The 23152-nt window shown below is 60.1% G+C and overlaps 1 protein-coding gene across 1 annotated transcript in view; it reads left to right on the top strand.

The window, feature by feature from the left end:
• TNFRSF1B (TNF receptor superfamily member 1B) overlaps positions 1–19440 on the top strand; it is a 30521-nt gene extending 11081 nt beyond the window's left edge. Inside the window, exons 2-9 of the mRNA XM_017337588.3 lie at positions 5082–5181; positions 7006–7134; positions 7559–7708; positions 8498–8728; positions 9915–9992; positions 10477–10511; positions 12483–12690; positions 17936–19440. Of these exons, the coding sequence (XP_017193077.2) occupies positions 5082–5181; positions 7006–7134; positions 7559–7708; positions 8498–8728; positions 9915–9992; positions 10477–10511; positions 12483–12690; positions 17936–18204 (1200 nt within the window). The 3' untranslated portion in view covers positions 18205–19440. The remainder of the gene's footprint in view (positions 1–5081; positions 5182–7005; positions 7135–7558; positions 7709–8497; positions 8729–9914; positions 9993–10476; positions 10512–12482; positions 12691–17935) is intronic.
• The last annotated feature ends 3712 nt before the right edge of the window (positions 19441–23152 follow it).

Below are 23152 nucleotides of genomic sequence, written 5' to 3'. Positions count from 1 at the left end.
AATCAAACTGATGGCAACCCGGGCCCCTTGGCTCCTGATATTGACCTGAGCTAGCTCTGACTGTTGGAAGCATTTGGGGCATGGACGAGTGGATGATCGCCCTGACTCAGTCTTTCTCTGTCACTCTGCCTATCAAATAAATAAAATAAAGATAAGAAATTGAAGAACATTTAATTAAAAAAAAAAAAAAAGAACCCAGAGCTAGTCCTTTGGTCTGTGGACTTAGAGCACAAGCAGGCCTATGCTGTCATTTTATAGGGGGGAAACTGAGGCACGGAAAAGCTGGTACAGCCCACAGCAGGTGCTTGGGTGTGGGGATGGAGGTAGAATGGCCTGGGGCCCGAGATCCAGGCTCGCAGGGCTGGGGGAGGCAGCCTGGTGCCAGCGAGGGGGCAGCCGGGCCGAGGGCAGGAGGAGGAGGCCTGCCCCTCCGTACACTGGGGTGGTGGTAGCACGGCGTGGGGACTTGGAGCCTGCAAAGTGCATAAGCCACGATTGCTGACGCCTGCGTGGACCAGGCTGTCTACGGAGCTCTGACTACTCCTCGTCTCCTGCTTCCCACTCCTTGCTCTGGCCCACCCTGGCCCAGCCACCCTGACCTTCTGCACCATGCATGGGGCATCCCAGACATGGACACGGTCTCCCAGTCTCCCCACGCTCCAATTTTCCCTCCCCCTGAGCCCTGACTGCTGCTCACGTGTGCGCCTGTGTTGTGCCAGTTAGCACACCAGCCTCTCCAGGCCAGGCACTTCCCTTTGCTCCGTGCTGCAGAGCCAGTACCCAGCTGTGCAAAGCAAAGAACCAGAGGCTTCCAGCACCCTGGGCTTCCCAGGGGCCTCTTGCCGTGCTCTGGGGACCTCTGAGGCCCCCGGCCCTTGTGACCCCTGCAGGGACTCGGGCCCAGGCCCCTGGGCTGGAGTTCAGGAGCAGCCTCTGCTTGGGGAACGAATGTGGCTGGAAGGGAGTGACCTTTTGTCCTGCACGGCTGGGGGGATTTTTGTTCCTCATGGTTTAGCCATGACGGGGCTGTGGTTTGGTGTTTTTTTTCTGTCCAAGAGGATAAACAGGCCTGGGGATTGCTCAAGAGAGGGCTGACCCCGCCGCCAGCCGCGCGCTCCTGGAGCAACAGGAAGCCTGGGGAAGGCTTTTCACAGCCAAGCTCCAGAGGGGGAAAGAACCTGGACCCGAGGCCGCGGGCGGCTGCTGGCGAGTGGGCCTGCAGGCTCCGGGCACCCGGCCACCTGCTCTGGCGGCCAGGAGCTGCTGTCCACGGGCAGTGATGCAGCCTGCACTAGGCCAAGACAGGGCCCTTTCCCATCGTGCTGTCTGCTGCTGCCTGCAGTTGCCCTGGCCCTGTGGCTGTCGGGCCCCTGATGGGTGAGGGGCAAACCCCAGCACGGGGCATGGGGTTCTGGGGCAAACTGGGGCTGTGAGGGCAGGAGGTGCAGCCCCCTCTGCCTGGGGGACGCAGTCTAAGGGAGGCGGCAGCTGCTTCTGGGAGTGGTCCCCCCAGTGTGGGGGAGGCAGGCTCCGCGCAGTGCTGCTCAGTTGAATGCTGTGTGCAGTGGGAGCTGCAGAAGGGACCGTTTCTCTGGTTTCGGGGCTCCCCAGGCCTCTTGCACGTGCCCCTCCACCACTTCCCCCAGCTCATCCTGCTCTACCCTGGGACCAGGGAGTCAGCGTGTTCCGCAGAGCCCCAGAGCCACGGGGCCAGTTCCTACTTTTTCAGTTTACTGTGCAGTCTCCTGGGCCCACCCCGGCTGCGAGTGGAAGCCGGATGCAGGCAGGAAGCCGCTCCCACTCACGCTGGGAGAAGCCCTGAGAGGGGTCCTAAGCTCTCACCCTCTGCCTTGACCAGGGAGCCTGGAAGCCGGCCTGTGTGCTGAACTGTGAGAAGAAAAGTACTGGGATCACACATCTGTGTGTGTGCGTGGGTGTACATGCATGTGCGGTCTCATGTGTTTGTGTGTACATGTGTGCATGCATGAACATGTGTGTGCATGTGGGTATACCTGTGTATTGTGTGCATGAGTGTGTGGCATGTATGTGTGCATGCTGACATGGGTGTGTTTGGTGTGCATGCATTCATGTGTAAGCATGAATATGTGCGTGTATGTGTTTGCATACATTGTGCATGTGTGTGCATGCATGTGTAAGCATTGTGTGCTGAGTGTGTGTACACATGCACACGGGAGCACACATTGTGCATGCATGTGCAGGTACAATTGTTTGCATGTGTGTACATGCATGTGTATCTGTGTGTGCACACATGCACACGGGAGCACACATTGTGTGTGTATTGTGTACATATGTTGTGCATGTGTGTGCATGCAGGTGCAGGTATGCATGTGCATACATGCGTGTGCACACATGCACACAGGAGTACTCATTGTGTATACATGTGTGTGTGCGCACATGTGTGCAAGTGTGTATGCAGACTTCCCCACCAGGAGGGAACTGACGTTACTTTTTTTTTAAGATTTATTTTATTTATTTGAAAGGCAGAGTTATGGAGAAAGAGAGACAGAGAGAGAGGTGTTCCATCCACTGTTCACTCTCCAAATAGCCATAAAGCCGATCTGAAGCCAGGAGCCAGGAGCTTCTTCCTGGTCTCCCACGTGGTTGGGCCATCTTCTACTGCTTTCCCAGGCCACAGCAGAGAGCTGGATCGGAAGAGGAGCAGCCGGGACTTGAACCAGTGCCCATATGGGATGCCGGTGCTGCAGGCCGTGGCGTTAACCCGCTGCGCCACAGCGCCAGCCCCTGAAGTTACTTTCTAGATTTTGCGTTGTGCAGAATGGTTCCACTCCCTTGCCCAGCCACCAAACTCACCGGAGCTGATTCTCCTGGGGTCAGGCCCTGAGCCTGGGGTGAGGGTGAGGGTGAGTCGAAGGCAAGCCAGGCTGATGGGTGCATCCAAGTTTAACTTTTCTGGCCCTGAGTTGGGGCCGGCCCTTCCAGGAAGTGACACTGCAGCTAAGTTCACTGCTTGGGTCAGCAACCTCGGAGCACTGACTCCACACCAGGCCCGGAAACAGCAGCTAAGAGGAGCCCCCAGCCCATGGCCTGCCTCTGGGGGCTCCCCGTGCTGGGGCGGTGAGCCCACCCATGGCTGTCCTGTCTCCAGGACCTGGGAGGAAGCAGCTCGGGCCTCTGGGTCTGGATGAGTCACTCAGGGTGGAATCCTGGGGCGGGGGCGGGGTGCCGCTGTCAGGAATGTCAGAGGTAGCCCAGGGCTGCTGCAGGCCGAGGGGCCCACTGAAGGCGTTGGGAAGAGCAGGCACCCCAGCTGGGTGGGCCGCACCCCCTGAGCTTCCAGCCGTGTGAAGCCAAGCGTGTCGGTACTGCTTGCTGGGTTGAGCTGGGGACACAGCTGTGTTTCCAGGCCTGCTTTGTCACACACCACAGGGAGCAGGCCAGCGCCCAGCTGTCTCAGGCCCCTGGTGGTCACCCCTCCCACGTGGTGCTGCAGAGGGGGAGGGGAAGACAGAGTGGGCCCCCCTCTTCCCCGCGACAGTAGGAATTTGGTAGCCGGTGCCCTGGCTCGTGTCGGTTCTGATTGGCTTGTTAGTGGCTGGCGGCTTAATAGTTTGAACATCTCCCCAGCTCCCGTGTCAGGCACTTGCCTGAGGCCACACCACTGGTAAGACGGGCGCTGAGGGCTTCAAACCAGGTCTCTCTCACTCTGCCCACCCTTATCTGTCCAATGCAGGTTTAATTAAGCTTGTAGAGCCCTGTGATTGCAGCTGGCCATGAGGGGGCATGAGCTGGCCCTCTCGCTCCTGGGGCTCAGGGTGTGTGTCTACCTCTTCCTCGCCCACGCCATGGTTCCTTCCAGGGAAACGCACCAGCGCTGAGTGTGCTCACAGCCCTGCGGGGATGGCCAATAATGCTATCCCCCTCCTGCCAAGGCCCAGACCACCAACCCTGATCTCTCTCTACTCATGACTCGGCTCATTTCTTCTGGTGGCCTGTGGCACAGTGGTTGAGATCATGAGCCATGGAGTCGGACAGGACCTGGGTTCAAATCTTCCTCTGTCACTCACGGGCTCTGGGGCTTGGTGAGCCACCTGTCCTGGAACCCCTCTTGGCTGGGCTGTTGTAAGTCGACCCTGGGGTGATACCTGGTTCAGGTGGAGTCTTCCAGAAGCAGAGCCTGGGGCAGGGGTTCCCTGGGGATAACTCTCAGAGGACAGAGCAGGCGAAGGGGCCAAGGAGGGACATGGTCGCAGTGGGAGCTGGGAGGCCCTGGCCAGCGAATGGGCCAGAGACCGTCCTGAGGCCAGGGATGGCTTTTGCCGGAGAGCTGCTATCAGCCGACCCCTGCAGGCACCGCCAGCATCTGGTGGGGCAGCGGCAGGCCCCACCCCCAGTAACCGAAGCCCTTAAACAGTGCCTGCACCTGTTATTGTTATCTGACACCTGTTCACTGAGCCCAGCTCTGCCAGGGCTGAGGGTCTAGGAGATGTGTGTGTACGTGTGTATGTGTGTTCACACACACGTGTGTGTGTCTGTGCCCATGTGAGTGGAGGGACGAGGGAGCCTGCCCTTGCAGCAATGCCTTGCTCGTCAGAGGGGCTGGATCCGGGCTTCCCAGAAACCTCAGAGGAGGGGGAGGAGCTAAACCAGCCTGGGAAGTCAACAAGGGATTCCTGCAGGAAGCAGCACTTGGCTCAAAGACAGAGGGATGTTTTCTGGGTGCAGGAGGCGAGGGGAGGCATCCAGACTGGAGGGCAGCTTGGTCTGAGGCCACCGTCCCTGCAGCTCCGGGCCCCAGTCTGCCCTGTGCGTGCCTTGACCGGAGCCCCACAGCAGTGGGGAAGGTGTAAAACCAGCCAATGCCCTGGCCAACTGGCTCAGAGCCTCCACCTGCAGACCAGAGTGTGCTACACTGAGGGGGTGGCCGGGGAGCCAGAGCAGGCAAGGGGTCTCTCTTCCTCTACCCCCCCTGCGAAGGAAGACGTTCCGCGTGTGTAGAGCCCGGCGGGGAGAGGGCCTGGGCCTGCAGGCCTCTGACCTGGGCGTCCGTGTGCTGCACCTGAGGGGCCATGCTGATGGCTGTCTTCCCTTCCCCCTTCCAGGTCACGGTCACCCCCAGCCCCTCAGAGCCTGGGGGGTCCTGCCAGCTAGAAGAGTACTATGACTCCAGGGCCCAGCGGTGCTGCAGGAAGTGTCCCCCGGGTAAGAGGCCGTGCTGGGGCCCTGGGGGCGGGGCCCTGGTGGGGAGTGTCCGAGTGGTGGGAGGGAGAGGCTCCTGGCCCTTGATTCTTACCGAATTCCTTCTAGGTCCACATAGGAGCCCACGCTCCTGCTTACTTCTAGGCCTCTGCACGGGCTGTTCCCTCTGCCCTCACACGTGTCCCTGCTTAACCCCTACGTATCCTCTAGATTCCAGCTTAGGGGCCCCCTCCTTCTGGAAGCCTGGCCAGATTTGAGCTCCCCCTGGCCCTTGGAACCCCCTATAGTAGCACTTTAAAAATTTTTAAGATTTATTTATTTTGTATTTGGGAGGTAGAGTTACAGAGAGAAGGAGAGAGAGAGAGAGAGAGAATCTTCCATCTGCTGGTTCACTCCCCAGATGGCCACAATGGCTGGGGTGGGCCTAGGCCAGGCTGAACCAGACCCTGGAATTCAATCTGGGTCTCTCTCATGGGTGCAGGGCTCCAAGCACTTGGGGCATCTTCTGCTGCTTTCCCAGGCTCATTAGCAGGGAGCTGGATGGGAAGTGGAGTAACTGTAGGATTCTGGCGCTGCAGGCAGTGGCTTAACCCGCTGTGCCACAGTGCCAGCCCCAGGAGGTGACATTTGGGCAGGGCCCTGCTGCAGGTGAGGGGGCAGATCATGCAGATATACAGGGGACAGTATGGCAGCCAAGTAACAACCAAAGCAAAGGCCCTGGGGTAGGAACCTGCTTGGTGAGCTTGGGCAGTAGCAGGGCCAGTGTGAATGGCCCAGAGTGAGTGAAGGAGGGGCCTGGCAGGAGAGGAGGATGAGGAGGGAAGCGGGGGCCTTGGTGAGGAGTTTACATTTTATTCTGCAAGAGCCTGGAAGCCGCTGAGAGCGAGCGTTGAGCCGTGAGCTTGAGATGCAGGCAGTGAGAGTCCCTGTCGCCTTCCAGAGCCATGTCATGGAACCGGGCCATTCACGAGGGACCCTGTTAGGTGCAGGGTCTCTAGGAAGGCACCAGGTTAGCGTCGCTGTGTGCAGGAACAGGGCTCAGAGAGTAAACGACACACATGTTGGCCTAGGTGTTCCCCTACCCCGGCCATGGCTCCCCTCCATGCCCTCAGCCCCGACAGGGTACCAGGGAGACATGCTCAGTGCCCACCCCCTGTGTGGCTCCTGGTCCCATGTGGAGAACTTTACCAACATCGAGAAGACTTGGCAAGCCGGTTCTTACTAATGTGTGATGGGCTGACAGCACCAGGTCTGCCATGGTGGGATTTTAGGCATCTGGAGTGAATAGCGGGGATGATACTTTATAAACAGAGGGGGTTTGGCCGGCGCCGTGGCTCAATAGGCTAATCCTCCGTCTAGCTGCGCCGGCACACCGGGTTCTAGTCCCGGTCAGGGTGCCGGATTCTGTCCTGGTTGCCCCTCTTCCGGGCCAGCTCTCTGCTGTGGCCCGGGAAGGCAGTGGAGGATGGCCCAAGTGCTTGGACCCTGCACCCCATGGGAGACCAGGAGAAGCACCTGGCTTCTGGCTTCGGATCAGCTCGGTGCGCCAGCCACGGCGGCCATTGGAGGCTGAACCAACGGCAAAGGAAGACCTTTCTCTCTGTCTCTCTCTCACTGTCCACTCTGCCTGTAAAAAAATAAATAAATAAATAAACAGAGGGGGTTCAGAGACGGAGTGCCTGCTGGCACGTGCCGCACCGGAGATGAGTTGATGGAGGTAGCAGAATTCCACCCAAGAGCTTCCTTACATGGGCTTTGGGCCTCGGAGAGTCCGGGGCACAGGGGAGGAGCCCACTGCCCTGAGACCGCTTGCCCTTGCTCCCCTAGGCCAACACGTGAAAGCCTTCTGCACCCAGAGTTCAGACACCGTGTGCGCCCCCTGCGAGGACAGCACGTACACGCAGCTGTGGAACCAGGTCGCCAAGTGCTTCAGCTGTGGTGCCCGCTGCAGTGCCAGTGAGTGGCCCCGCATCCTCCCCTGGCCACCGTGCCCTCCGGCCCCTCTGGCTGCGCGCTGGCTGGGCTCAGCCCAGGCGGGTGGGTTTCAAGCCCCAGGGAGGGCCTGGGGTGGAAGAGTACTAGCTCCTCCCTGCTTGTGAGTGGCATCTCCTGCTCTCTCTCACCGAAGCCCCTTGAGCAAGTGGCCCAGGTGTGGAGAGAGAAATGCGCCCAGTGGAGGGTGGAGGAAGTGGCAATTGGGAGAGCCCCTGAGCTCGCCCTGCCTTGATGGAGTTGGAACCAGGGAGCCTGGCCAGTGTCCCATTGGCGCTGTGCTAGGGAGGGTCCACTGGCCCTCTCTGGGGGTGCCGGGCTGGCTGGGAGGGCAGAGTGGGCCTGGCAAAGGCAGGAATGACCCTGGACTGTCCTCTCGCTCCCCCAGACCAAGTAGAAATCCAAGCCTGCACCAGGAAACAGAACCGGATCTGCACCTGCGGGCCAGGCTGGTACTGCATGCTGGGGAGGCAGGAAGGCTGCCGGCTGTGTGCGCCACTGCGCAAGTCCCGCCCTGGCTCCGGTGTTGCCAAGCAAGGTACTGGGGCTGTGGCAATGGTCCCTGGGGACCCCCTGGGGCTCTCCTTCGTGGACATCAGCCCGTCAGCCCAGCCTGGGAACACTGTCAGCAGTGGCCAGGTGCTTGCTGCCCAACCACCGCCCCTGCCTATCATCCGTTCTTTCCTCTAGCACTCCTGATTAGGCACCTGCTGTGTACTAGGGCCTGGGTGGGGATCCAAGAGGGATCAGACTAAGCCGTAAGCTGCTGGAGCATTGGGTGATGCATCCATAGAACCCCGGAGTGTGGTTGCGTGTGCGTGTGTGCACGTGTACATGTGTGTGTGCATGTTAAGGGGCAGCAGAGCAGGCAGGGGTCCTCGGGCCCCGCAGACCTCCCCCAGCTCCAGGGCCGAGGCTCACCCGTCCCCCCGCACGGCCGAGTTGTCTTCAGTCTCTCACTTTTCCCTTGAAGGGACGGCAGCGTGGGACGTGGTCTGCGCCCCCTGCCCCCAGGGACATTCTCTGACATGACCTCATCCACGGATACCTGCAGGCCCCACTGGACATGAGTGGCTGCGCCCCTGATGGCAGGGGGAGGGTGCTGTCCCCGGGCGACTGTGGGATCCGAGACATAGAGCAGCTGTGTCCAGGGCCCGGCCCGCTGTCTCTGACCGCAGTGAGCAGGCGCTGTGCCCTTGGAGTCCAGACTGGGTGGGGTGTAGCGGGCAGTCCTGACAGAGGGCCTGGCACATAGACTCACTCCCTGCCCCCTCCCCCTCCCCCACTGCTGCCCTTGTCACCTGACCAAGCCACCTCCTCCCCGCAGCTGTCACTTGGCGGCCGTCCCTGGCAACTCCAGTGCGGATGCAGTCTACATCTGTGTCCCCACCCCCAAGGGTGGCCCTGGGGGCAGCCCGCACGCCCCGGCCAGCGTCCATGACATCCCAACACGTGGGACCAACACCGGAGCCCAGCACAGAGCCCTCCTTCCTGCTCCCGATGGGCCCCAGCCCCCCGACCGAGGGGCTCCGCACAGACAGCATCTCTCTTCCCGTGGGTAAGTCACAGAGGGCTCCCCCCACCCCCACCCCACGTTGTCTTCCCCAGAGTCCCCTGGGGCCAGACCCTGTGCTGTGTCCTGGGGTACAGGTGGTGGTGAGACCGGCTCCTCCCATGGCTTGGCGCTGGCCCCGAGTTCCTGGATGAGCAGAGATGGGCCAGGGTTTGGCCTCAGGTGGACATGTTCTCCAGGCTGCATTTCTGGTGCACCGGCCTGAGAAGACTGCGGGCTCAGCCAGCTCGCCTCCCGGCTTCCCTTCTGGGTTAGGACGGTGTCAGGCCAGAGGTCTCAAACGGGGGGCCCTTGGCCTCCGTCTGGCCCACTAACATGTTTGCTTGGCACCAGGATCTAAGACACCGTGGCCTGGGCCTGCCCCTCGCCAGCAACAGCCCAGCCACCTTGGGTCAGCGACTTACGTACCTGACCCCTGCAGTGTTTCAGTTTGCTTTTTGCAGCTGTTTGAGTCTCTTTCCCCCTCCCTCTCTCCCTCCCTCCCTCTCTCTCTCTCTCACTCTCTCTCTCTCTAATCAAGGGGCCAATCTACCCCTGGGGGTACCCCTTCAGTTGGACAATGTGTCCCTGCATACTCGTGGATAAAGTGCCTGCTGCTCTTGCTGGAATTTCGGCCCAGGCTATGTCGGTGTCTACCTTTCATTGCCAAGTTTGCAGACTGACTTTGCACTGCCCCTCATACAGCTTGGTAGTCTTGGTCAGTGCTCACGGACCAACAAGTCCTGTGTTAGCCACACACTCAAGTATCATGGCTGGGGCCTGGCGAGGCACATACGGGACTTCGGTATCATAGATCCTGCCTGTCAGCCAGCTATTGGGGGTTTGGAAATGGGCCCCTCCGTTCTCCTTGACTGTGCATCTCAGGGTGATGTGTTAATAGTGTGATGCTTCGGCTGGCGCAGTGGCTCGCTAGGCTAATCCTCTGCCTTGCGGTGCCAGCACCCCAGGTTCTAGTCCCGGTCGGGGCGCCGGATTCTGTCCCGGTTGCTCCTCTTCCAGTCCAGCTCTCTGCTGTGGCCCAGGAGGGCAGCGGACTCTCACTGTCTAACTCTGCCTGGCAAAATAATAATAATAATAATAATAATAATAATAATAATAATGTGATGCTTTGACTTAGGGTCTTGGATGCTTTGAGGACAGAATCTCAACTGATCCCCCCTTTTTTTCCTAGGACTGATTGTGGGTGTGACAGTCTTGGGCCTGCTAATGATAGGACTGGTGAACATTGTCATCCTGTCCCAGAAGAAAAGTGAGACCCCGTTCCTTCCTGCTTTCCTTCGGGACCCTTTGCCGGGCATCTCCTGTCGGTCGGGCCGGGCAGTGATGGGCCTGGGTGTGTGTACCGAGTCTGGGTGGCAGGCACTTCCGCCAGCTTAGCTGTTTTCAGCAAGATGTGGTTGGGGTTGTCCCAGAGTCAGGTTGTCAGGGTCAGGATTCCTATCCGGGGAGCAGGGGCGGGGGCAGGGGCACTCAGGCCTCCTGGAGCAGTGGCCTCTGACCGTGGAGGGTGTGTAGTGAAGAGAGGACCCCCGAAGCAGAGGGCCCAGTACGAGCAAGGGTGGGACCAGCGATTGGTGGGGATAGTGGCCCAGCTCAGGAGTTGGGTGCCGGCTTCTACAGGGCTTGTCTGGAAGGCGATTACTTGCCCCGGGCTGGGCCGACTCCGTGACTGGGCTTGGGCCCTGCCCTGGGAAGTCGCGCTCCCTGACTTGTCCCCTCTGTCCCCTTTGTAGGGAAGCTGCCCTGCCTGCAGAGAGAAGCCAAGGCGGTGAGTGTCCCGCGCCCCTCCTCCCTCCGCCCCGGGGCTGCTCCCTGCTGTAGGTTGGTCTGTTCAGGGTGGGGTGGCGGTGGCAGCATGAGGCCAAGGGTGAGTCATAGGGACCTGTGGGTGTGAAATGCCAAGAGAGAGAGAGGAGGGGACTTGGTGGTGTTAGAGGTCAAGGACTCAGAGTGTCACGTGGTCAGGCATTCGCAGCACGTACTTGGGTATGCGTGAAACCGCTCGTGGCTCCGGCCAGCTCCGCCCAGCTCGCCCCGCCGGGCATTCCCTCCCTGTCTCTGCTGTGTTGCTTCGGAGCACGTCCTCACGGACCGCAGTCTGCACCCAGGTTCTGGGGTTCCCTGGTGCTCCACAGGGGGCCCGGGGAAGTCGCTCTGGGGTTTGGGGTGTAGGTCCCACCCCCACTTCAATCAAAGCAGCTCAGCTTTGCTCCGGTTTGTAAAGCTGGGACTAGGAAGGAATTGGGTGAGAAACAGGTCAGCGATGCTGTATCCGCGCGTTTTGTACCTGCTCTGCCAGGAAGGCATTCGGCTGCGAGCGGCAGAAAACTTAGGGGACTTGAGAGAAGAGGACTTCTCGATTCTAGGCGGCCGTGCCGGCAGCTCTGGGTCAGGCTGGAAGGATCCTGTGATGCCCACGGGGTCCCGGGCTCTGCCACCTTTGCCCAGTTGGCTTTTGTTCTCTTGCTGTGGCGCCGTGTCAGAGGGGATGAAAGGCAGAGTTGCGGAGAGGCAGAGAGAGAGGGAGAGAGAAAGAGAGAGAGGGAGAGAGGTCTTCCATCCGCTGGTCCACTCTCTAGATGGCTGATTCGACGCCAGGAACTGGGCGCTTCTTCAGGGTCTCCCACATGGGTGCAGGGGCCCCAGGACTTGGGCCATCTTCCACTGCTTTCCCAGGCCACAGCAGAGAGCTGGATCGGAAGTGGAGCAGCCGGGACTAGAACCGGCACCCGTATGGGATGTCGGCACTGCAGGCGGTGGCTTTGCCCGCTATGCCACAGCGCCGGCCCCGACGTCACTCCATTACATGACCTCTAGGGCTGAGGCTGGAGGAAGGCAGCAAATGGCCACAGTGGCCGTGTCAGCGGGAGCCCTGGGTACATGGCTGGCGGCTCCTCGGCCAGGGCCGTGTCGCGTGCCTGCACTCCTTGCTACAAGAGAAGTGGGACAGGGTCTCGCACCCCGGCCGGCCTCTGTGGCTGGGTGTCCCCTCACACCCCACAGGCAGGGCACGGTTTGCTTTTCCTCTGCCCACTTTCTCTAAGAGAAAGCCTTCTCTCCCTGTCCCATGAGAGCAGGCGTCTCGAGCCCTGGGCGTTTGGGGTTAGATGGCCGATCGTTCTGGGCGCTTGTCCTGCTCAGAAACGTCGCCAGCCTCCGTTCACTGGGTGCCAGCAGCCCCCCCACCCAAGTAGTGACAGCCACAGCTGACCCCAGATATTGTCCAGTGCCCCCGGAGAGAGGGGGCAGACTCACCCTCCAAGGACAACTCCTGTGCTGGGGAAAAGCTCAGCTCAGCTCAGGGGTGGGGGTGGGGGTGGGGTGGGGGGCTCCATGCCTGGGTTGAACCAGGGCTTCTGAAATCAGGTAGGCTGCTTTCAGCTGCTGGGTTTGCTGACAAGACAAGCGGCACAGAGAGGGAAAGTGGCTTGCCCGAGGTCACACAGCAGTGTTTCTGGACTCCCAGCCCGGTTCTCTTTGTCCTGCCATCCACATTTCCAGGCTCAGTTCAGTGACAATGGCAGGGGCAGTTGCTGCCTGGTGGCCTGCACACAAGTGTCCCCTCCGAGGCGTGCTGCAGAGCCCAGCTGCTGCCCAGCACCGAGGGTGTGAATGTGGCCTCCCCTCTCCCTTCACCGGGTTGGCAGTCTCTGAATATGAGCCACTCAGCTGCCAGCAGAGGGGCCGGCAGGGGGTGGGGAGGGGCGGCTGGGCTGACCGCGCTCTCCTGCTCCCCCAGCCTCACCTGCCTGCCGATAAGGCCCGCAGTGCACCTGGCCTCGAGCAGCAGCACCTGCTGACCACGGCACCAAGCTCCAGCAGCAGCTCCCTGGAGAGTTCGGCCAGCGCCACGGACAGGAGGGCGCCCACCAGGAACCAGCCGGCGGCACCAGGTGTGGAGAAGGCTCCCGGGTCCGGGGAAGCCCAGGCCAGCTGCACGAGCCCAGGTGAGACACGGGAGCAGGCCTGGCTTTATCCCTTGCCCCCTTTGGACTTCAGATGGGGTCGCGTCCTGTTAATGCCATTGCAAGCAGAAAACACTGGAGACAAAGAACGCATTCAGTGCCCTAAGCTACGCACCTGCCGCGCGTTCTGGCTTAGCAACCCAACGCGCTGTAGCTGCCGCACCTGCCTGTCTCCCCCGAGACTGCTGGGTGACTGGCGGTTGCATTCACCACTGCTGCCGGCATGGAGAGGGGGTCAGGCCGTGTGCTGCGGGTGGGAGAAAAGAGCCAAATCCAGTGTTTTCAGCAGGATTTCAAATGCAGGCGGCTTTGCTTGGTTGGACAGTTGAGAAATGGGAAGTCGGGGGGCCGTCTGTGTTTCCTGTCTTCTGTCTTCGCCATCTCCTCCAGGGCCTCACTGCACTGGCTGCCCTTGGCTTGCGCTCCAGCCTTGGCCTCTGCGTTGTCTGTCCCCTCCACTCTCCCGCAGCAACCTGGGCCACTCCTGTAAGCCTGGATCAGCTCCCCTGTCCCTGAATCCACAGGCCCAGGGCTGCACTTAGCCGCTGAGGATAACAACCACAATAATAGTGATTACTTGCTGCCGGGGCAGGGTGCGTCCAGCGCTAGGCTAAGTCCTTTCTGTGCATAAAATCACCCTGCACTTCAGTAGTAGCGGCTGTCACTCTCCCACCACATGGAAGGGGGGATGGAGGCCCCCAGGGGTTACCTGGCTGGTTCAAGGGCATATGGCTAGTAAGTAGAGCCAGGAATCGCCCCTGGCTGGCGGGCTGCAAGCCCTGGAGTCAGAGATGGAGAAGCGAAGCCCCCAGGGCGCGCTCCCTGCAGCCTGTGGTCCCGGGCCCAGGCTGTGGGTGCCTGCCTGCTTCCACAGCCTGCTCTTCGCTCTGCACCTGGGCTGTGACAGGTGTCACTGCTGGTTAGTATCTCCGGGGCCCACATGGGAGGGGGGCCTCTGTATGGGCCCCCCCAGAAATCCTGGGGTTACCTTGGGTTTGTTTTGTAGCTCAGAGGTCAAGTCTGCTGGCCTGTATCTCCCCCTCACCCTGCAGTGCTGGGACTGAGTCCTCCTGGAAAGACCATGACCTTGGGTCATTCTGCATCTGCCCCCCACCCCCCGCTGCTCTGATGCAAATTTTCCTCCCTCCCTTCTTTCCTTCCTTCCTTCCTTTTTTCTTCAGTGAGAGATGAGCGTGGCACCGCCTGGGCAGGGCTGTGAACCAGGGCTTCTGCTTGGCACCTGAGTGGCGCCAGGCTCCCTGGGGGCCTCCGCCCGGCCAGGACTGACAGCTGCCGCCGTCCCTCCGCACACTCACATGCTCCGCCCCTGCCCTCCCATGCTGCACACAGGCGGTCCCTCTGCCCACATTACCCTCTCCCAGCTGGCGCCTGGCTGCCCACGAATGGCCTGCCCACCCACCCTCAGCGGCATGATGTCTTGATGCCCATCACCCTAGCCTGAGGGAGAGCTAGGCCAGTGCCCGGAACGCAGCAGTGGAATGAATGAATGAATGCATTAGGCATCTGCGGAATGAATGACTGCATCCTGAGAATCAGCTCTTGGTCTGTCCAACTCTCAGATTTGTCTTTCGGGTTTGTCAGCTGTTCCTGTCCCCCCGCTGTCCTGGTGTGGCCTCTCCTTGGGCCTGGAAAGGACCTTGACCATGAATTCTCCTCCCTCCCCTCCCCTGGTCTGCTCACCTGCCTCCCTGGCCTCTGCTCTCCCCCTCTCTCCCTCCTACCCCTCCTGACTCTCTCTGTGGCAGGCGTGTGTCGACCCCAGTGCCCTTCGTGGTCCGCCCCCGCCCCCGCCCCCGCCCCCGCGATGGCTCATTTACCATGTGCAAAGGCCATGGTGGCTTTGGGTGACATTTGGGTGCGGCGGAGGCTCAGGTTGGAAATTTCTTTCCGGCCCTGTTCTTTCAGCCCTCCGCCCTCTGCCCTCTTTGGGGGCTGTTCTGAGCACAGCAGATCGCCAGCACCGCCCCGTCCCCCAGGGTCCTGGGCTCAGAGGCGGGTGGGGCTGGGGGAGGGCCAGGAAGCCAACAGTTACTGCGGGACACCCAGCAGGTCCCTGGGGTGGCCGCGGCAGCAGCTCTGTTTTGAGGGGCTGCTGTATGTCCGGCCTCGCATGTCCATGTCCCACTGATGGCATCAACTCCTTTCTCACCAGCTGTTAGAAAACAAGGCGGCAGGGGCCGGGCGGGAAGGTGGGGTGTGCTGCCCCCTGAGTCTCTCCTGCCAACTGCTTCAGGGACATGAGCCCACCACAGCCAGACGGCCCACATCCCACCCCCAAGGCCATAAATCCAGACTTTAAAAGATTGTTCGAGGGGCCGGCACTGTGGCATAGCGGGTAAAGCCACCTCCTGCAGTACCAGCATCCCATATGGGCGCCGGTTCGAGTCCCAGCTGCTCCACTTCTGATCCAGCTCTCTGCTATGGCCTGGGAAAGCAGTAGAAGATGGCCCAAGTCCTTGGGCCCCTGCACCCATGTGGGAGACCCAGAGGAGGCTCCTGGCTCCTGGCTCCTGGCTCCTGGCTCCTGGCTTCGGATCAGTGCAGCTGCAGCTGTTGTGGCCAACTGGGGAGTGAACCAGTGGATGAAAGACCTCTCTCTCTCTCTCTCACTCTTTCTGTGTAACTCTTTCAAATAAATAAATAAATAAATCTTTAAAAAAAAAAAAAAAGATTGTCGGAGGGACAGAGAGAGAAGAGACAAGAGACCTCCCATCTCCCAGTTTGCTCCTCAAATGCCCACAACGGCCAGGGGCTGGAGCCAGGGGCCAGTGGGTGGCAGGGACTCAACCCCTCAAGCCATCGCCGCAGCCTCCCAGGGTCCACACTGGCCGGAGCCGGAGCCGGAGCCGGAAACTAATGAGACATGGGCATCGTAACCTCCAAGTCTTCAGGGAAGCCAGATGCCCACTCCAAAATCCATATTTTTAAAATGTAAAGGCTGGGATTTTAAGTGTTGGCAGCCAATTTGCTTAAATCCACTGCCACCAGCAGGAAGTAAGCATTCCTGCAGGCTTGTTTGTACCCATGTGAGGGGCACTAGGGACATGGTGGGGAACAGGCACGTCACCAGCTTCCTGGGCCAGGGTCTGGTGCACAAGCCACAGTAAGTGACCCCGGAGTCAGGGGCCCTGGAGCTCGCCGAGGTGGGGAGGGCCCCAGGCATAATGGGTGGGATGTCTGAAGAGGGAAGCCAGGGAGGCTTCTTGGAGGCAGGACCTCTGAGCCGAGGTCTGAGTGACAGAAGAGGGTGAGCCGTGTGAGAGGGAAGAGCGCCCCCGGTGGAGGGACCCGGATAGAACATGCAAAGGCCCTGGGGCTCCAGGAGCTGCAGGGAGGCAAGTGTGGCTGGCAGGAGCCCCGCTAAGAGCTTGGGGCAGCAGGGGAGGGGTGGAGGAGGCTGGGCAGGGCTCGTGGGCTGTGGCGAGGACGGGTCTCCTGGGCAGCCGAGGGAGTGATCTGCCCAGCTTCAAAGGGTGGGCTCTGCCGGTCTCAGAAAAGAACGTGTCATACGCTTTCTCTGCAGTGTGGCAGCTAGAACAGAATGCAGAAGAAGGCTAGGAATGAAATGGCCCCTTTGGGATTGGGTTCTTGCGTTTAGCTTGTCTAGACCCCCGTGGAGCTGTGGTCTTCCTACTTTTTCGCTTGTTGAATGTTATGATCAGTGACAGATTAAGCCTCTGAGGATGGCGTGGATTAAAGATCTGCCTGTGCAAAAACTGGTGAGGAGAGGGGAGGTAGGGAGGGGGTTGCTGGGAGCAGGGGGGTGAGAGCAGGTGGTCTTCTTCCTGGAACTGCACCTATGGAATGCATAGAATGTGTTCTCTCCGTATTAATTCCAACATTTAAGTAAATAAAGGGCAGGCCCTGGCCGCAGGCGGGGAGCTGACCGCAGAGGGGTGGGCGGAGGCTGGAAATGGGCGGAGGCTTGCTCGGACTGTGGCAGGGCAGATGGGAAGTTGGCGCGGTCCTTAGAAGTTAGACAGGAATTGAGAATTGCCGATGCATGGGTTGTGGAACGTGACAGAGAGAGGGGGCCCCAGGCTCTGGGCCCAAGCAGCGGGGGAGGTGGCGGTGAGGGGAGCGTGGCGAGGAGGGGCGCAGTCAGGAGTGGGGTCTGCGGTGTCTGCCCCGTGGGGGGTCGGGAGCAGCAGCTGGCGCTCAGCCCTGGCTCCTGTCCCCGGTCTCCGGAGCAGTGAACAAGACAAGGCTCTTTTTGCCTACAAGGAGATGGGCAGGGTCCTTGTACCCATTTTACAGCTGAGCACACTGAGGCTCCGGGAAGTTAGGTGGCTTGGCCAAGACGATGGAGGCAGAGTGGGTACCAAAGCTGGACTCGTCAGGCTGCAAACACCGGGCGTCCCAGCCCAGCCTGGGAGATGAGGCAAAGGGTCGCAGACCCCACGCAGGAGCCCCAGACTTGTGACACCAGAGGCAGCTCTCCGTCGGGGAAAGGGGCATGGGAAGAGTGCAGACAACTTCAGGGCTGACGTCTGAAATTCACAGACCGGAGGTGGCCCTGCTCGTGGCACTCGTGCCATGCAGAAAACGTGCCAATGACCGCTGCCAGCCGGGGGCCGGGACCGGCAGGCCCTGCGGCAGCCGGGGAAAGCGGCTCAGCCCCGTGCGGGGCGAGTGTGCTGTGACGTGGACTCCCGCCCGGCTCTGTGGCATTGGCTCCTCCCACCCCTGGCATGACTGGGGCTGGGGAGGTGGGGAAGTGACTCGCCCAAGTCACACAGAACACACCCACCGCCGCTCTGCTTCTGCTGCTGACCCGGAGCGCTTTCCCGTGTGTCTGGTTTTTTTTTTTTTTTTTTTAAAGAGAGATTTGTTTCCTTGTTTGAGTGACAGAGACTGAAAGACAAACCTTTCCTCTGCTGGTCACTCCCCAAGTGGCCACAGCAGCCAGGGCTGGGCCAGGAGCCTGGACCTCCATCCGGGTCTCCCATGTGGGTGCAGGGACCCAAGGGCTCCAGTCACCTTCTGCTGCCTTCCCAGGCGCATGAGCAGGAAGTGAACTGGAAGCCGGGCAGCTGGGACTTGAGCCAGCACTCCGATACGGGATGCTTGAGCGGAGGGCCTGAGCCACTGTGCCACTAGTCCCTCTGTGTCTTCCTCCGCCCCCTGGGCAGCAGAAAGACCCTAAGACATCTGCCCTCCAGGCCCCCTCCTCATTAATTTCCCCCATCCCATCCTGTGCCAACAGAGTCCTTGCCCGGTGGCCACGGGACCCAGGTCAATGTCACGTGCATCGTGAACGTCTACAGCGGCTCTGACCACGGCTCGCCCTGCGCCTCCCAGGCCAGCTCCACGGGGGAGGACACAGACACCAGCCCCACGGTGGACGAGCAGGTGCCCTTCTCCCAGGAGGAGCGCCCCCTGCAGTCCCACCTGGGGGCCTCCGAGACTCTGCTGCAGAGCCCCGAGAAGTCCCTGCCGCTCCGTGTGCCTGACGCCGGCAGGAAGCCCAGTTAACCAGACCAGTGTGGGCCGTGTCACCGCCGAGGTGGGCTGGCCCTGTCAGAGCCACCATGGGAAGGGGCATGGCCGCGTGCGACAGACAGCCCGGGGCGAGTCCCTGCTCCTCGGTGGCCGGCACAGAGCTGGACCTGCAGACTTGGCTTCTGGGACCTGCGGTGGCTTTTGTCCACTCCTGGCCCTGCCCTGGCCCTGGCCCTCAGGAGGTGCGAGTGTCCTCCCCTCCCCCTGGGCTGGCTGGGGCGGAGAAAGGACAGCACTCCCGTGCGCGGGGACGGCCCGTGGGAAGCACCACCTCCAAACGTCGCCACTGCCAGCTCCTACCCCTGCACTTGGAGTGAGAACCACCGTCCTCCAGCCGGAAGTCTTCCAGTGTTAGCACGTAGCGATGCGAGGACCAAAGCAGAAGCGAGTGCCCTGTGGCACCCGAGCCGCCCACGCCAGCACCTCGCCTCTGTCTGCGTCCTCTGCCTTTGGCCTTCACCCCCGCGCACCCCCGGCTCCAGCCCCTCCTCCCTGGCTGCCCTGCGAGCCCTTCCAAGACCTCACCTGCTCCTAGCAAGGAATTCCAGGAACTGGAGAGCTGGGAGGGGGGGCGGCCATCTCTCCCCACCTACCTCAGCTTGTAACTTCCTCCTGCCTCTATGGGGTGCGCCCCCCCCCCCACGATCCTGGGTGGATTCCAGGGGCTGCAAGTTGGCCCCGCAGCTGTGTCCTGGAGCAGCTGAAGCCAATGGTTTAGCCAAAGGAGTCTTCCTCACCAAAGTCACGGCCCCTCCCCACCAGCAAATGTGGGCCCTGCCAATGGCCTTGACCAGGTTCTGGAGGGAAAGGACTTTGGGGCCAGCTCCATCTCAGGTACGTAGGTCCCTTGTTGACAAATTCTACTGGACTTGAACTTGGCAGCTGAACCATGGGAAGTGGGAGAGCCAAGCCATTACCATGGAGACAAGGAGGGTTTTCCACCCTGGAATCAAGATGTCAGAGCCCACTGGCCTGGTCTCTGCCCACCCTGGGCTCTGCTTGGCGGTGGAGCTCGTCTGCCCCCTGGTGGACAGTCCTGGGAGGGCCTCGGGCTTCCTCCGCGTGGCTGAGCAGAGCCGGGCGGCCCTGAATTGGAAGGAGGCTCCTCTGGGAGTGTTTACCAGGCTTGGGTTGAATCCAAGACAATGAGAGTTTGCACTGCATGCTGGACATCACTCCTGCTTATCAATAAACCTTTTGTTTGTTTTACGTGTGGATCCCTGGAGCTGCCTGGGGTCTGCCCAGGGTCCTGCCTGCCTGCCACCAGTGTGCGGGGAAGATGGGGTCACAGCCAGTGCAGTCTGGCGGGAATGTGCTCTGTCGGGCCCTTGAGGACCCCCAACTGCAGCTGCCTTTTGTCGCTCCCCCTCTTCGCGGAGGAATGACACAGGACCCTGCGCTGTTCTTTTGTCTGCTCGGCCCTCCCTGGGTTTGCTGCTGGTTCTTCCCGGGTTGGCTACCGACCCTTCCACCTCCGTGGAAGGGCGGCTCCCCCTGCCACATTCCCCACTTCCGCGGGGGAGCGGCACACCACCGGCCGGCTCTCTCGGGGGCTGCTCAGATGTTCCTCAGGTGTTCCCCTTAGATGTTCCTGGTGCATGTTGTCTCTCTCCTCCTTTATAGTCCTCTTCCACCAATCCCAACTCTGCTACCCACACGCCGAGCACGCTGCTCTCCTCCAATCAGGAGCAGGATCAGCTCCTGCAGGTTACTGGTCGAACTGGAGGCAGCTGTGTAGAAGCTGTTTACTCCGCTCTCAGCGCCATATTGTGGGAGAGCAGATGCATAGAATAAGTCTTAATTCCAGTAACTTAGTCTAGTCCGAGTTGCTCCCCACACCTTTGATGTGCGCCCCCTCGCCTGCTGTCATTCCTGGCTCACTGTCGCTCCCTCGGTGCGGCAGGCTTCATTCTTAATAATTTCAGGGTCCGGGAGTGATGGAACCCCCAGCCTCTGGGCCCTGGACTGATGCCCATGCCCCCCACTCCCTGCCGCTTAGCCACTTACTCACGCCCCAAACCAGGGCTTGGAAACTAATGTTTGAAAAAAGCCAGGGAGTAAATGTTTTAGATCTGACCAGTCATACCGCTTCTGTCTCAGCCTGTTTTCCATTGCCGTGACTGATCACAGACTGGGGTAATTTGTAAAGAAAACTGTATTTCCGACAGCGCTGGCTGCTGGGCAGTCAGCCACAGGTCCAGGGGCCGCGTCTAGTGGGCGCTTCTTCAGGGAGGGGGACTCTGTCAAGGCCCAAGGTGGGCAGGGCACCCCAGAGACTAAGGGCACGCAAGCCAGAGACAGCTCGCTGTAAGAAATAGTATCTACCGGTTTAGGCAGACAGATTTCTCCCGCCTGCTGGTTCACTCCCCATATACCGCAACAGCCAGGACTGCGCTGCGCTGAGGCCACAGCTGTGAGCTGGGCTCCCCCGTGGGTGGCAGGGCCCAGCTGCTGGAACCACCCCCTGCTGCAGCCTCCCAGGCTGTGCATGGGCAGGAAACTGGAACTGGGAGTGGAGCTGGGACTTGAACCCATCACTGCTATAGGGGACATGGGGCTCTCAGCGGATACGCCAGACGCCCATGCCAGAGAGCCTGCTCCTACCACAGAGCCGCTCCCACGGTCACCCTAGCCCATTAGCCAGGACTCTCCCACTCCTGAGGGCTGGAGATCCCACTTCCCAAGCGCCATGAACAGCAGACTTTGGGTGTTAAGTTACTGACGCAGGAAACTTGAGGACACACTCAGACCCTCGCACCCCCACAGCTGCTCGACTCCGTTTTTGTAGTGTGACGACGGCTGGGCACGACACGACACGACAGGCTGGCTGCATCCCAGCAACACCTCACGCCAGTGTGTGGCAGGTGGAACTGGCTGTGGGATGTTGCTTGCAACCTAATGCCCCAGATCTTGGCGTTAACAGATAAACTCCCCAAAGTCTCAGCTCCAAGCTGCCCAGCCACTGCCTCCTGCCCGCCTCCCTCGCTGCTCCCTGCGGCCCATTGATTCTACCTCTCCCATCTCACCTGGGGGAAGTGCTATGGTCAGGCGTTTATGTTCTGGCTTCTGTATACCTGCTGCTCCCTGATCTCTCTCCTTGCCGTGGTTGAGTGTGGCACACTGTGCGTGCAATCTGCGCCTGTACCTGTGCACTCAACAATGCCAGCTGGCCTCGCTGGATTTCCTGGTTACTTAACTCTGCAGAGGTCCTTGGGGCTGCCCAGCACTGACAGTGTGTCCCCCTCGTTGGTTTCTGGTGGCTTCTGTAACACCCTGCGCGTGCTTGAAACAACACTAACGCATCCTCTTTCAGTCTGGGGTGTCGGGAGTCTGACAGTAAGGTGTGGCCTGGGGCTGGCATTGTGGTGCAGCAGGTCAAGCCTCCGTCTGTGACGCCAGCATCCCATAGGGGCGCCAGTTTGAGCCCTGGTTACTCTGCTCCTGATCCAGCTCCCTGATAATGTGCCTGGGAAAGCAGCAGAGGACGGCCCAAGTCCTTTGGGAACCTGTACACACGTGGGAGACCTGGATGCGGTTCCTGGCTCCTGGCTTTGGCCTGATCCAGCCCTGACCAGCCCTCACCAGTTAAAGAGTGAACCAGCAGGTAGAGGAGCTCCTTCTCTCTCTGTCACTCTGCTTTTCAAATTACAAAAAGAAAAATCTTAAAAACAAAAGACGAGGTCCCAGCCTTGAACTTGCAGCCCCTGCCCCTCTGCCCCCCCCCCCCCAATGAGGACAGGTGTGGTGACATTAGGCCCGCCCCTCCCTGAGAGTCCAGGGTGCCTTCCCCACCCCAGGGTCTCTCCAGGCAGCACACGAGTGGAGTTCAGACGTTCAGAAGTCCATGGGAAAATGGAACGGAGAGGCGAGTTTATACCCGTGCAGAGAGTTTGCAGTCTATGCAGAGTTTTCATAATGCCCGTTTTCCGTGAACTTTTTGAAGACCTGTCATATGCAAGGATTTCAATTGTGTGTGTGAGTGTGTGTGAGTGTGTGTGTGTATGAGCTGGCGCTGTTACATAGTATGTTGAGCACTGGCATCCCGTTTTTTCACCAGCTTTGTGAAGCACTCTGGTTTTCACTGGTTTCTGGGAATTTGAACTCGATTCCTCTGTGGGCTCCATCCATTACCAGCCCCTCCCCCACCCTGCCCGACCACTCACTCTCTCACCCTCCTCTCTGGAGTCCACACACTCCCTTCTCTCCCAGAGCCCCTGGCTTCATCCTACCCTGGACGTCAGCTTCTTACCTGACTGCCCACTTCACTGAGAGAAGAAACCAAACGCCGGAGAAGGGCTCAGGCTTCGGCCACCGCATCTCCCCTGCCACCTGCAGCTGTGCCCATGTCCCTGGCTTCTCTGTGACAATCGCCAAGGGCAATTGCTCCACCCAGGATCTTAGGGTCTCTGCTGACCCAAGGACAGCAGCTCTCACCTTCTCTCCGCCGGCACAAACCTCCTGTCTCCTAGCTCTGTCTTGTTCTACATGAACAACTTTTTTTTTCTTTTTCCCCAAAGATAATTTATTTGGGAGGTAGAGTTATAGACAGAGGGTGAGGCAGAGAGAGAGGTCTTCCATCCAGTGGATTACTCTCCAAATGGCCACCACAGCTGGAGCCAGGAGCTTCTACTGGGTCTCCCACATGGGTACAGGGGCCCAAGGACTTGGGCTATCTTTTACTGCTTTCCCAGGCCACAGCGGAGAGCTGGATTGGAAAGGGAGCAACTGGGACTCGAACCAGCGCCCATATGGGATGCCGATGCTGCAGGCAGATACTTAGCCCACTGTGCCACAGCACTGGCCCCTCTACATGAACTTCCTGTGTTTACAGAACAACAGACTGCCCCAGGAACGGAGGGCATCAAGTGTTGGAGACAGCGTGGAGAAATCCGAACACTCAGACACTGCTGGTGGGAGTGTG

Source organism: Oryctolagus cuniculus, chromosome 7 (assembly GCF_964237555.1).
Source record: "Oryctolagus cuniculus chromosome 7, mOryCun1.1, whole genome shotgun sequence".
Lineage (NCBI taxonomy): Eukaryota > Metazoa > Chordata > Mammalia > Lagomorpha > Leporidae > Oryctolagus > Oryctolagus cuniculus.
Note: the sequence above shows the minus strand (reverse complement) of the source record. Positions and strands in the feature narration are given on the sequence as shown.